General features: G+C 41.4%; 1 protein-coding gene across 6 annotated transcripts in view; it reads left to right on the top strand.

Moving 5' to 3' along the window:
• The first annotated feature begins 6,223 nt into the window (after positions 1-6,223).
• Positions 6,224-13,893, top strand: part of LOC135548636 (drebrin-like) — a 117,435-nt gene continuing 109,765 nt past the window's right edge. For 2 of the 6 annotated variants that reach the window (XM_064978442.1, XM_064978439.1), the window contains exon 1: positions 7,074-7,223. In XM_064978442.1, coding sequence (XP_064834514.1) covers positions 7,084-7,223 — 140 coding nt within the window. In that variant the 5' untranslated portion in view covers positions 7,074-7,083. Of the gene's footprint in view, positions 6,415-7,073; positions 7,224-13,893 lie in introns of those variants that run through there. The other 4 variants (XM_064978443.1, XM_064978445.1, XM_064978440.1 and 1 more) reach the window with 4 other exon arrangements.

Raw genomic sequence — 13,893 nt, 5'->3', positions numbered from 1 at the left:
GGTGTCTGAGCCCAGTATGAAGCTGCTGGCTCAATCCCCTGCTGCTCCATTTAAGACAGGGTGTGAGCTTTGGGCACTGAGGCCAACGCACACACACCACAATCCCACCCAAACACAGCCCATGTATGCATATTGCTGCTGGAGAATCCTGGACGTTGGATCCCAGCCCAGTCTCTGCCGGACAGATGTCTTCCCTGAGGACAATAACCAGTGAAAATAATTGGTACCTTAGCCGCCTGGAGGAGACACTGAGGACCGAATGGATGAGAATTAATGAATGTTAACCCACTTAACAGGCAGGGGAGGGTGGACGCTCGGGGCCAAACACAGATCCTCATATGATGAGACAGCAAGGAAAGAGGGGTGTGAGCATGTGTCGTATGAGGGTCATTGCTGCGGAGATGCGGCTATCGTTGGATAAAGAGGATAAGAGAATATAAACTCAGCAAAAAAAGAAATGTCCTCACTGTCAACTACGTTTATTTTCAGCAAACTTAACACGTGTAAATATTTGTATCAACATAAGATTCAACAACTGAGACATAACCTGAACAAGTTCCACAGACATGTGACTAACAGAAATGGAATAAAGTGTCCCTGAATAAAGGGGGGGGGGGCAAAATCCAAAGTAACAGTCAGTATCTGTTGTGGCCACCAGCTGCATTAAGTACTGCCGTGCATCTCCTCCTCATGGACTGCACCAGATTTGCCAGTTCTTGCTGTGAGATGATACCCCACTATTCCACCAAGGCACCTGCAAGTTCTCGGACATTTCTGGTGGGAATGGCCCTAGCCCTTACCCTCCGATCCAACAGGTCCCAGATATGCTCAATGGGATTGAGATCTGGCCTCTTTGCTGGCTATGGCAGAACACTGACATTCCTGTCTTGCAGGAAATCACGCACAGAACGAGCAGTATGGCTGGTGGCATTGTCATGATGGAGGGGGGTGTTACGCAGAGAGGAACAGGTGAACCCAAGTGCAGACTCAGACAAGGAGACCGGGATGAGGTAACCAAGGTATTTATTGAAACACAGGGGGAAGATGGAGTACAGGCCAGGGGAAGCTCGGGCGGGGAATCCAAGGGAGCAGTAGAGTGGGGGATCCAGGACAGAGTAACAGGACTGACAAGACGTGGGACTGGAGACAGGGACCAGAGTCAGAGCGGGCAGAACTGTAGCAGAGAGGAAAACAGTGTCAGGCAAGGAAAACAGGATCTAAACAGGAACAAATGGCTAGAAACGTAGACTGACTGAGCAGAGATTTGAATCTGGCAGCGTGGAAGTGGCAGGGCTGAGTATTGTAGAGGTCTTGATTATGGAACAGGTTGCAGCTGGTGGGGATCCGCCCACACAATCACAGAAAGAGAGAGAGAGGTGGCGGCAGGTCAAGGAGATACAGGATGAGCATTATAGTGCATGGCAGTTGCAGATGCAAGGGGGGGGGGTAAATGATTGACAGTTATCATCTCTATTTCTGAGTGGCATGCTGTGATGTGTGTCAGGCTGGTGAAGGATTAATAATATGAAACCTTAAACATATGTATAAATGAGCGATATTATTACCATATTATAAACAGTTTATTCCGTACTGTGATGTAAATTGCTACCGCTATGTCCATTGACAATACCTGTTCGTTCCTCTCATGGATGCTAGACACGTCCTGTCCCGTGTTGTGTTCTGAGTGACAGTTCCCTGGCCCTTTGGTGATAGGGCTGGCAGAAGTATGTGGACGTTGAGCCAAATGAGACCTGGGAGCCAGAGTCATTTCTAGCTATTTGGGGGCCCTAAGCCCCCCTATGGCAAAACATTGTTGTAGCCTCCCTCTTAGCACCGGAAAGAAAAAAATTCTGCAAATCTACATATTCTGCCATAGGGTGTAGATAAATGTTTCAGATTAAAAGCAAATTTTATGCAATTCTACTAATTTTTCCAATGAACAGAGAGAACAATTTGCTGTTTTAAAACAAATTTAATGCGATTCTACTCATTTTACCATGGGGCGGAGAGAAAATGTGTCATGCCCTGGTCTATATTTATTATGTTATCTTCATTTATTGGGTCAGGCCAGGGTGTGACATGGGTTTATTTGTAGTGTGTTTCATCTTGGGGTTGTGTGGGGTGTATAGATTAGTCTATGGCTGCCTGAGGCAGTTCTCAATCAGAGTCAGGTGATTATCGTTGTCTCTGATTGGGAACCATATTTAGGTAGCCTGGGTTTCACTGTGTGTTGTGGGTGATTGTTCCTGTCTCTGTGTTTGTTGCACCAGTCAGGGCTGTTTTGGTTTTCGACGTTTGTTGTTTTGTATTGTTCGTGTTTTCTTCATTATTAAAGATGTATCTAACGAACCACGCTGCATTTTGGTCTGATCCTTGTTCCACCTCTTCGTCAGAGGAGGAGTTGGAAGAAACCCGTTACAAAATGTTGCAGTTTTATAGCTCATTTCCTACAATTCAACAAAATATATGGGCCCAGCTAGCACATTTGGTTCCTCGGAAGTTGTGGGAACGTATGTTTTTGGTTTCACATCGGTTGTAGGAATAAAATATCTGAATGTTTTTTAATAACTTCCTTAAAACTTTCACTGAATGTTTCAATAAGACTTTTAATAACACTGCTATCTTATTTTGGGTTAATGTTTTTGAACTCCAAACACAGAAATTACACATGGAAATTCATTTCCTTAGGCAGTAATTATGCAAACACATGTATTTTTATTGTGACACAGCATCAGTGAGATGGAAACCTACAATCTTCTGTTCTCTATCCATGGAATTAGTCCTCTGCGCCACCAGGATGGAGCTAGCATGCCATGTTTTTATGCATACACAGCTGTTCATTTTAGTCTATTCAAACAGACCCCATTCCAAATTTGGTGTGTCTCCCGCAGGACAGTTGAGCTAAAGTAGGCTAATGCGATTAGCATGAGGTTGTAAGTAACAAGAACATTTCCCAGGACATAGACATATCTGATATTGTCAGAAAGCTTCAATTCTGCACTGTTCAATTTACAGTAGCTATTACAGTGAAAGAATGCCATGCTATTGTTTGAGGAGAGTGCACAGTTATGAACTTAAATGTATTAATAAACCAATTAGGCACATTTGGGCAGTCTCGATACAAAATTTTGAACAGAAATACAATGGTTCATTGGATCAGTCTAAGACTTTGCACATACACTGTTGTCATCTAGTGGCCAAAATCTACATTACGGCTGGGCTGGCATAATACATTATGGCCTTTCTCTTGCATTTCAGAGATGATGGTACAAAAAATGACAAAAAAACACATGTTTTTTTCTTTGTATTATCTTTCACCAGATCTATTGTGTTATATTCTCCTACATTCATTTCACAAAATGGTATCAATAATATGCATATCCTTTCTTCAGGTCCTGAGCTACAGGCAGCTAGATTTGGGTGTGTCATTTTAGGCGAAAATTGAAAAAAGGGTCTAATCCTTACAAGCACTCATTAAGATCAGACGTAGTCAATTAGCGTGCACGGCCAAATTTTGAATTGAGCGATTTGTGCTTTCTGAGGTCGGTTCGGTTTTGGTTCGATTAAAAAAAGAATCACGGTTTTCGGTTTGTATTATTTTTTTAAACATTAAATGGATTCGGAAATAATTACATTACATTGATTTTAGAGCTTTTTTAATGGAAATTCCAAAGCCAAAAATAGTGAACATTGAATTGCCAAAACTTTGAAAATATTCCCTTGTCTCTGTCAGTTCCACATTGGGTAGACATCAATAGAAAAATACATTTTATTTGAGGACTTTATTATTTTTCATTCCTTAAAGTCATCATCTCTTCTCTGCTCAGGCAGTAGCAGTCAGCCAGCCAGACCATCTAACATGATCTATATCTGTTCCCCATACTTTGCTGTCTTTAGTCTTCCTATTTAACTAGCCTGCCTAAGTATGCTGCAGAGCTGTCTGACTCAATCATTTTACATGTTCTTCAAAGTAGATAAGGTATACTTTCATGAACTAGCTCTATCCCCCTGCTCTCCTCATTGTGTTTTGATGTTTCTCTCTCATGCAGTCTCTGTGTATCTAACCTAAAATAGCAGGCGTAAATGGCAATTGGCTGCAATGTCGAACAAGCCCATGGACACACTTTGGCTGTGTTTACTCAAGCAGCCCAATTCTGATATTTTTAAAATTAATTTGTCTTTTGACCAATCAGAGCAGCTCTGAAAAATATCTGATGTGAAAAGATCTGATTTGATTGGTCAAAAGATCAATTAGTGGAAGAAAGATCAGAATAAGGCCAATTCTGTGTAAAAGCAGCCAAAGTGTGTCCATGAGTTTGTTCGACAGTGCAGGCGACTGCCAACTGACTGATCTACAAATTACCTTCCATCATAAATAACTACTCATTATTATTTGTAGATCCGTCAGTCAGTAACAATTTACCCATGATATACAGCATTACGGTTTTGATCCTTTGAACACGGCCCATCTCTGTCTGAGACGGAAAGAATAGGTGCAATGGATTATGGTCTTATAGTTATTTACCCATTTTTCTGCTCTGAACTAGGATGAATATTTGCTTAATGAAAACTACAACTCCCTTCATCCCATTGTCAACATAGTTCTTGACTTCTCTCATTAATTATTTGATTTCTCACTAGAGAAACTGCTGTTGGGCTCACACAAAACAAAAACGAACTGAATTGAATTCAAGTAATTGAATCTGTACTGGTACCCCCTGTATATAGCCTTGTTATTGTTATGTCTTGTGTTACTTTTTGATTTATGAGAAAAAAAAAACTTCAGTTTATTTAGTAAATATTTTATTAACTCTATTTATTGAACTACATTGTTGATTAAGGGCTTATAAGTAAGAATTTCACAGTAAGGTCTACACTTGTTGTATTCGGCGCATGTGACAAATACCTTTTGATTTGAACCAACGTTGGTCAATTAGTTGTTCAATAACCGGAAAAACTACATTTACGGGGAATCGCTCAGCACTACTTAATGATCTTGGAACAATTTGAGAATGTTTTTGGACCCCAGGAAAAGTAGCTGCTGCCCCCCACGCCAGATAGCATATAAGCAAATCATAAGCCATGGCAAACAATGAATGAATTACCAGATAGTACAGCTGTAAAACTACAACATTTCCCTCAGCCTCATGGCAAAACATGTTGGAAATTAGCTTTCAAAATTCTTTCAGCCTTATTGCAACATCTGTAGAATAGCATGAGATTAGCTAAAACTGCTGGAAGCAAAGCACTGAGACTGCCCCCGAGGGTCCGTCCAACACTGACTGGGTAGGAGTTGCCCGTAGGCACAGATCTAGGATCAGCTTACCCTCCCCAAACTGTAACCTTAACCATTAGGAGCAAAAACACAAAAGATCCGTGTGTAAGGGTAACACCATCCTACTCAATCTGACACACTGGCCTGCTTTGGACTGCATTCAATAATACACTGTAGATCCAGACTGTGCTCTCGGGTCTGTATCCCAATTACCAGTAGACAAAACTGTTCTCTCTCTGCCAAATCTGCATACAGTACAGTCTCTCCTAGTCCTCAGGGTTTGGGTTGCTCACTCAGAGAGCTCCAGGGGCACGATGACGCAATAACACACTGACACATTTCTCATCCCAGACACACACTCCAGACTGGGTCGGATGTGGTACTATCAGAGCATGATTGCGCCGGTTATTTGCAAGTAAAACGTTCTCACTCAGAGGAAAGTTTCAGCTAGGTACAGCCTGGAGGCTTGGGGGGCTTTAGGCGGAGTCTCTTTTCCACAGTTAAGCCCAGACAGCAAACCCATCTCTGGGGAACCAGCCAGTACCAGACAAAGCACAAAACAATAACAGTGATTAAATATTGGGCTGTTTTTATCAGAGAGCAAGTTATGAAGAGGAGTAATGAGAATGACAAACTACAAAGTCTAAAAAATATGACTTTGGTCCAGCATTATGTTCCAACCCCAGATTATTGTGTGTCTAATAATCGAAGCCCCCTCTCTACTGTTAGTTAGACCCCCATTCCTATAGGCTATATTGTTCAGAAATCAATTATTTGACTTGTCATTTCCCTGGTCTTTGTCAGGTCAGGCCAGGTCAGATCACGGTATAGTGCAGACTTTGACGGTGTCGGCCAGCGAGCACTCTGAGGCGCTAGGACCCAGCAGTGTTTTTTAGAGAACAGTGAAAAATTCGCACTAGGACCACGCAGCTAGCGAGGCAATAGCGCTGCATTGTCTTTGTTCCTCCACTCAGAATCTCTCCCCGTCTCTCTCTATCCTTTCCTCTACTTCCATTACAGTATTACACGGGTCTGGATGATTGCAGAGACAGCAACATGGCTGTGAATCTCAGCAAGAACAGACTGGCCCTTCTAACAGCCTACCAGGATGTTATCAACGAGACATCGTCCACCGACTGGTAAGTTAATTGAACATCCCTTCTCTATCACGGCTCATAGGCTTTAAGTGTTTTATTGCGGGGTTTAATAGTTGAGAGGCAGGGTAAAGGTTACTATGTCAGGATTCATGGAGCATGTTGATACATTTTCTAGTGGATCGGTTGCAATATAACGGGTCCTTTCCAAAGCTGTCAGATTAATCGATTCAGGCCATGGGAAAATGTATTTTATATAATTAAATCCCCCAAAGTACGGAAATGTGCAACTGTTCAGAGCATACCAATTGACACCGGTCCCTGCTCCTAGTTAAGAAAATCAGCAGGCACTGTGCTCAATTATCAAATATTGAGCAAGAAAGAAGGGAGGGGGGGGGGATTCATTGTTTTATGGACTAGTTTTTACTTTGGACCACTATCTTTCTGACTGTCCCAGACACTGCGTTGTGGGGAGCCCCTGAAAAGGTTACATGTCGAGAACATCTTTCCCCTTTTGCGAAAGCATACCGTTCTCGCAATTTGTACATCTCCATTTGCACATGGCATATGTAGCGTTCATGCATCCCAACGAGCGAGTGTAGAGACGAGAGGAGCCAGGCGATAAGTGTCAATCTATCAACACTCGATGTTACCGGCCCTGCTTCCTCTCATTATACGCGATGTAACTGCTCGTTTGTCCCTGTTAGGAGGGAAATGTTTGTAAATGGGATGGAGTATGAATTTAGCCTACTGAGTGAGCGAAGGTCCCGTGTGTTTTATCCACACATTCCATCCGGCCTTGTGTCAATGCGGAGGCGTTTGTCTTCCCTTTGTGTGGAAATGGATACACAGTGGTAAGTGGAATGAATATCTTTTCACTTAAAAAACCAGCTGGACTTACTTGGCTATGGAAGCAAGAGTGAGACATTCTGAAAGGCTGCACGCATTGACGTCCAGTGATGATTATATCATCTCTCTCTTTTGAAGAGGGTAGGCTATAATCTGAGTAGGCATTGGGCTCAACTCTAAACTAAACTGTTTACGTTATCATCTTTTCCAACGAGAAAGATAGCGGCTGTCTCTCTATTGATTTATACAGAGTGATCTGATTGAATCATCGACAACATATCTGCTTTGTATCTCTTCATGTATAAAAGATGCCTGACCTAATGTGTATCTGGTTGAAAGAAACAAATCAATACTTAATCAGTCTGTAGCCAGTGGCGTAGCCCAGTCTTCACGCAAGCCCCCCCCCCCTTTTTTTTGCCATGGGGCAGGGATATATTTTTTAGTTTAGTGCTCAGGGATTGTTAAAAGAAGGGTCTATCTCAAATATTTGTCTTAATATTAACAACATTTGAAATATACTGTATATTTTGATAGATTATGCTTTGGTCTATCACACCATGTAAAGGATCATCCTAATTTGTAGTTATTTTTCATAAAATGCACATGACTGGATTTATATAAACTCTGTTAGACACCATAACAGGTATTCTATTTTGACAATTATTGTCCAACAAGTGTTTAAAGGTCGTGATTGTTTAATTCTAACATTTGTATTACATATTTAAATAATCTAATCTCCATTTATTTTTGTTTTGTTGCACTATAATGCTCCAGGGCTAATTTCGTTAGCATTTTGCCATGTTTTTCTAGATTTAAAACCAAAAACATTTAACCCAAACATTATCCCTTCAATTGTTTAAGCATATATTGCAGAACAGTGATTACATCAGTTACTGAGTTGACAAGCCACTGACTGACTTGACAATTAAGATACTCAAAGCAGACACAAATAAAAGTTTAATACAAACATTTGTAAAAGAAAGACTCTTTTGGAAATCCTCAATAAAAACAACCATTCTCAGATCTTTCAGCACTCTGACGGAGTTTGTTTTTACGAAGTTGGCAAAATATAACATTTCAAGTGGTATACACACTAGCCATTTTAGTTTTTATTCAGTTGATTTGACACTATAACCCAATTAAATGTAACATTTTAACCAAAATTCTTATCATGCAAATGGAGTTGACACTTTATAATTGTGACCATGGTGACTCCAATATTGTTTAAATCTATCAAAAGTATCTAACTTTACAGACCATGAGTGCTGTTGTTGCACTACATGTAATGAGGACATGAATAAGGGGTCCCTATGGTTTAGCTGACTCTGCTGATTCATTTAGGATTTTTTACATCTGATAAGAGTAAACCAAAATAAATGGGAAAACATTTCAGTTAAAGCTGCAATATGTCACTTTTTGGGCGACCTGACCAAATTCACATAAAAATGTGAGTTATACAGTGGGGAGAACAATTATTTGATACACTGCCGATTTTGCAGGTTTTCCTACTTACAAAGCATGTAGAGGTCTGTAATTTATCATAGGTACACTTCAACTGTGAGAGACGGAATCTTAAACAAAAATCCAGAAAATCACATTGTATGATTTTTAAGTAATTAATTTGCATTTTATTGCATGACATAAGTATTTGTTGATACATCAGAAAAGCAGAACTTAATATTTGGTACAGAAACCTTTTCAGAAACCTTTGTTTGCAATTACAGAGATCATACGTTTCCTTGACTGGCTAGGGCACTCCAGGACCTTGAGATGCTTCATACAGAGCCACTCCTTAGTTGCCCCGGCTGTGTGTTTCGGTTCGTTGTCATGCTGGAAGACCCAGCCACGACCCATCTTCAATGCTCTGAGGGAAGGAGGTTGTTGGCCAAGATCTTGCGGTACATGGCCCCCTCCATCCTCAAATCCACAACGCTGCGGTTGCAAGTGCCATGCTCTACCAACTGAGCCACAGCGATTTAGGTGGTACAATGATTCTCTACACTATACTTGCTTGTTTTGTCACAAACAAAAATTAGGCAAACTATTAGAATGTTTGTAACCAGGAATTGGCAGAGCAATTTCTGCATAGTGCAATTTTCTTATATATACAGCGGGGCAAAAAAGGTATTTAGTCAGCCACCAATTGTGCAAGTTCTCCCACTTCAAAAAATGAGGCCTGTAATTTTCATAGGTCCACTTCAACTATGACAGACAAAATTAGAAAAAAAAATCCAGAAAATCACACTGTAGGATTTTTAATGAATTTATTTGCAAATTATGGTGGAAAATAATAAGTATTTGGTTAATAACAAAAGTTTCTCAATACTTTGTTATATACCCTTTGTTGGCAATGACTCGTCTTAACAAGGGTTTCACACACTGTTGCTGGTATTTTGGCCCATTCCTCCATGCCGATCTCCTCTAGAGCAGTGATGTTTTGGGGATGTTGCTGGGCAACACACTTTCAACTCCCTCCAAAGATTTTCTATGGGTTGAGATCTGGAGACTGGCTAGGCCACTACAGGATCTTGAAATGCTTCTTACGAAGCCACTCCTTCGTTGCCTGGGTGGTGTGTTTGGGATCATTGCCATGCTGAAAGATCCAGCCACGTTTTATCTTCAAGGCCCTTGCTGATGGTAGGTTTTGTTACTTTGGTCCCAGCTCTCTGCAGGTCATTCACTAGGTCCCCCCGTGTGGTTCTGGGACTTTTGCTCACTGTTCTTGTGATCATTTTGACCCCACGGGGTGAGATCTTGCGTGGAGCCCCAGATCGAGGGAGAATATCAGTGGTCTTGTATGTCTTCCATTTCCTAATAATTGCTCCCACAGTTGATTTCTTCAAACCAAGCTGCTTACCTATTGCAGATTCAGTCTTCCCAGCCTGGTGCAGGTCTACAATTTTGTTTCTGGTGTCTTTTGACAGGTCTTTGGTCTTGGCCATAGTGGAGTTTGGAGTGTGACTGTTGAGGTTGTGGACAGGTGTCTTTTATACCGATAACAAGTTCAAACAGATGCCATTAATACAGGTAACGAGTGGAGCACAGAGGAGCCTCTTAAAGAAGAAGTTACAGGTCTGTGAGCCTGAAGTCTTGCTTGTTTGTAGGTGACCAAATACTTATTTTCCACCATAATTTGCTAATTAAATTCATTCAAAATCCTACAATGTGATTTTCTGGATATTTTGTCCCTCATTTTGTCTGTCATAGTTGAAGTGTACCTCTGATAAATTACAGGCCTCTCATATTTTTAAGTGGGAGAACTTGCACATTTGGTGGCTGACTAACTACTTTTTTGCCCCACTGTACATACATACACACACACACACACACACAAGGTGGAAATGCCAGTTGTGTGAAGTAATGTCCTAGTGTCTGGTGGAAAGCAGACTGAACCAGGTATTCCTATAGGATTTTGCCTGCGCTTAGCTCCATTCCATACATTTTTTTTTTCCTGAGAAGTACTCATAACATGATGCATCCAACACTACGCTTGAAAATATGGAGAGTGGTACTCAGTAATGTGTTGACTGGATTTGCCCCAAACATAACACTTTGTATTCAGGAAAAATAAAGTTAATTTCTTTGCCACATTTTATGCCGTTTTACTTTCGTGCCTTATTGCAAACAGGATGCATGTTTTGGAATATTTTTATTTAGTACTCCTTTTCACTTTTTTTTCACTGTTGTTGATCCATCTTCAGTTTTCTGCTGTCACAGCCATTAAACTCAAACATGGAACCCAAACCGGCTGCACGCGTGCACCATTGTGCTTAACTTTATTTTGTCCCCCCACACCAAACGTGATCACGACAAAACAAACTCTGAACCAATTGTATTAATTTGGGGACAAGTCGAAAAGCATTAAACATTTATAGCAATTTAGCTAGTTAGCTTGCACTTGCTCGGTAATTTGTCCTAATTAGCTAGCTTGCTGTTGCTGTCCTGGGATATAAACATTGAGTTGTTATTTTACCTGAAATGCACAAGGTCCTCTATTCCACCAATTAATCCACACATGAATCATTTCTAGTCATCTCTCTTCCTTCCAGGCTTTTTCTTCTCTTGACTTTATGTTGCGATTGGCAACTTTCATAAATTAGGTGCATTACTGCCACTGTCCTCGTTTGTCTTTCAGTCACCCACGTGGGTATAACCAATGAGGAGATTGCACGTGGGTACCTGCTTCTATAAACCAATGAGGAGATGGGAGAGGCAGGATTTGTAGCGTGATCTGCATCAGAAATAGAACTGATTTCTATTTTAGCCCTTAATAACGCAGACGCTCGTTGGTGCGTGCGAGCAGTGTGGGTGCAATGATTGAATAACAGATTTCAGGCTGTAACACAACAAAATGTGGGGAAAGTCAAGGGTGTGAATACTTTCTGAAGGCACTGTATACAGCTTGTATGTTTGATAAAGACGTATTGAGGGGAGGCATCCCCCCTCATTCGGTCTGTGTTATAGCCAACCCAGTAGCCACACTGCCAAGGAAATGCACACCTATAGTTGAGTATTACCCGCGCTTTTTGTTCAAGTGGGTTTCACCAACATCATTGCCAAAGGTTAATATTTCCTTTGGCTGTGTTTTTAAATGTCGCCAGGACCCATTTTATTTGCTTATTTATCAGATGTCCAAAAAATTGCCCGATAATGCAAAGGGCTGAGGACTTGACCCCATTACTCGCCTTTGATCTGAGCAAAACAAAGACCACCATCTCTGACCCGAAACAACCTCAATCCTTTCCCCTCTCTCCCTGTCCATATCGTACCCCATCATCATCTATAACATGGCTGCCAGGGCCTCCTGGCACAAGTGTTTTTATTCACACAATCTCGCACACACTTACATGCTCTCACTGTAAATACCAGTCCATTTATCATACCCAATATCCTATGCCGTCAGCAATATGAGCCCTCTACATGGGCTCGCAACACCCTAGAGACACCTGGGTGTCTTTCACATAATAGCAGTAAGTGCTGGATTCACTGTGGGCTTTCTGTTCATATAATTGACCTTCCTGAGGTCCCTCTTTTCTCCAGTTGGGAGGAGAGTGGAGACATTCTGCCCTACACACACACACACACACACACACACACCCCTCCCATCATGCCTTTAATCATTTTAACCAATTCACTGAAACCTGAATACAAAGATATGTGTGGTTTTGGGAGGTACAACAATCAAACACTGGTGGTAACTACTTAATACTTGGTCAGAAGCAGCTGTCTGTCTGATTGTGGCATGACAAGACATTTTTCACAGCATTTCAAAGAAGGCAGACAAAGCCAAAGTGATAGCAAGCAGAAGGAACCCAGACGGATGATGGATGATATTGTCTTTGGGTTCAATGAGGGCCAGCCATAGCCTCAGTGACCGTAATGGCTAGAGCCTAGAGGACATTTGACAGGCTCTCCTTCAGAGTGCCCGCAAGAGAGAATTTTGTATTTTTGAACTCCACCGCGAAGAGGTGAAGCACAGCCGGCTAGAATATCACAAGGCTTATCCAATATCAAACACACATAGACATCTGGAATGTTCCATATAGTGTGCTGGCTGTTGCTGATTCGCTGGGCTCTTGGTTTGACCCTTAGCCCTCTCAGAAAGCCATTACCTGACATGTTTCCTATTGGGTCGTTCCATGTCATTTCAGCAAGCCATGACTCCCACCATCTGATTGTTCTGAAATTGGTTCTGTAGTTAAACGGATATGATAAGCATTCTGGAAACATTATTTTGTCTGAAATTAGCCTAATTGATTGTACCTAACCAAACGGACAATTTTAAATGATAGAATTCATATATATTTAATCATTATAGGACTTAACATACATTTCTTTCTAACAATGAGTAAGACATGAGGAATCCAAAGAAGTGGTCAAATACCACCCACAGACCCCGCACACCCCATCACAATCCCACACCAACAAAGAGTATATAGTATCAGATCCCCCCCCATTCAGAGAAATGTCATTTGAAGTTGAGTTTACAGTATGTTCCACAACACATCCTGATATTACCAGGTTCTGCCCACTAGATGGTGCTATTCCTGCTATTAAGGGATTATTTGTTAAAGGGATAGGTCACCCAAATACACAATTATATATTGGTTGTCTTACCCTGTAAGTATATTGACCAGATATAAAAGGAACCCATGCTTTGGTTTTGTATACCGATGTGGTAATCTACCGTTTGTAAAACGGGCAATTCACCGTTAATCTCTGTCATTTGGTGACATCGATTTCTGTTAATGCATGTATTAATCTACCTTTACCTCTCATTCTCGAAATGGAAACATTGCAGAGTTCAAAACATGCTACACTTGTGAGAAACAAGTTGAGGTTTATTTCATGCCATCCGTGTTAAACATTTGTATATGCAGACAAGGAGGCAAATATATATATTTGTTTAAAAAAAAAATTTTCCCCCTTTTTTGTGGTATCCAATTGTTGTACTATCTTGTCTCATCTCTACAACTCCCGTACGGGCTCGGGAGAGACGAAGGTTGAAAGTCATGCGTCCTCCGATACACAACCCAACCAGCCACACTGCTTCTTAACACAGCGCACATCCAACCCGGAAGCCAGCCGCACCAATGTGTCGGAGGAAACACTGTGTACCTGGCAACCTTGGTTAGCGCGCACTGCGCCCGTCCCGCCACAGGAGTCGCTGGTGCG

The sequence above is a fragment of the Oncorhynchus masou genome, chromosome 11 (assembly GCF_036934945.1).
Source record: "Oncorhynchus masou masou isolate Uvic2021 chromosome 11, UVic_Omas_1.1, whole genome shotgun sequence".
Classification (NCBI taxonomy): Eukaryota; Metazoa; Chordata; class Actinopteri; order Salmoniformes; family Salmonidae; genus Oncorhynchus; species Oncorhynchus masou.
The sequence above is the reverse complement of the archived record's forward strand: the minus strand, read 5'-3'. Positions and strand labels throughout refer to the sequence as shown.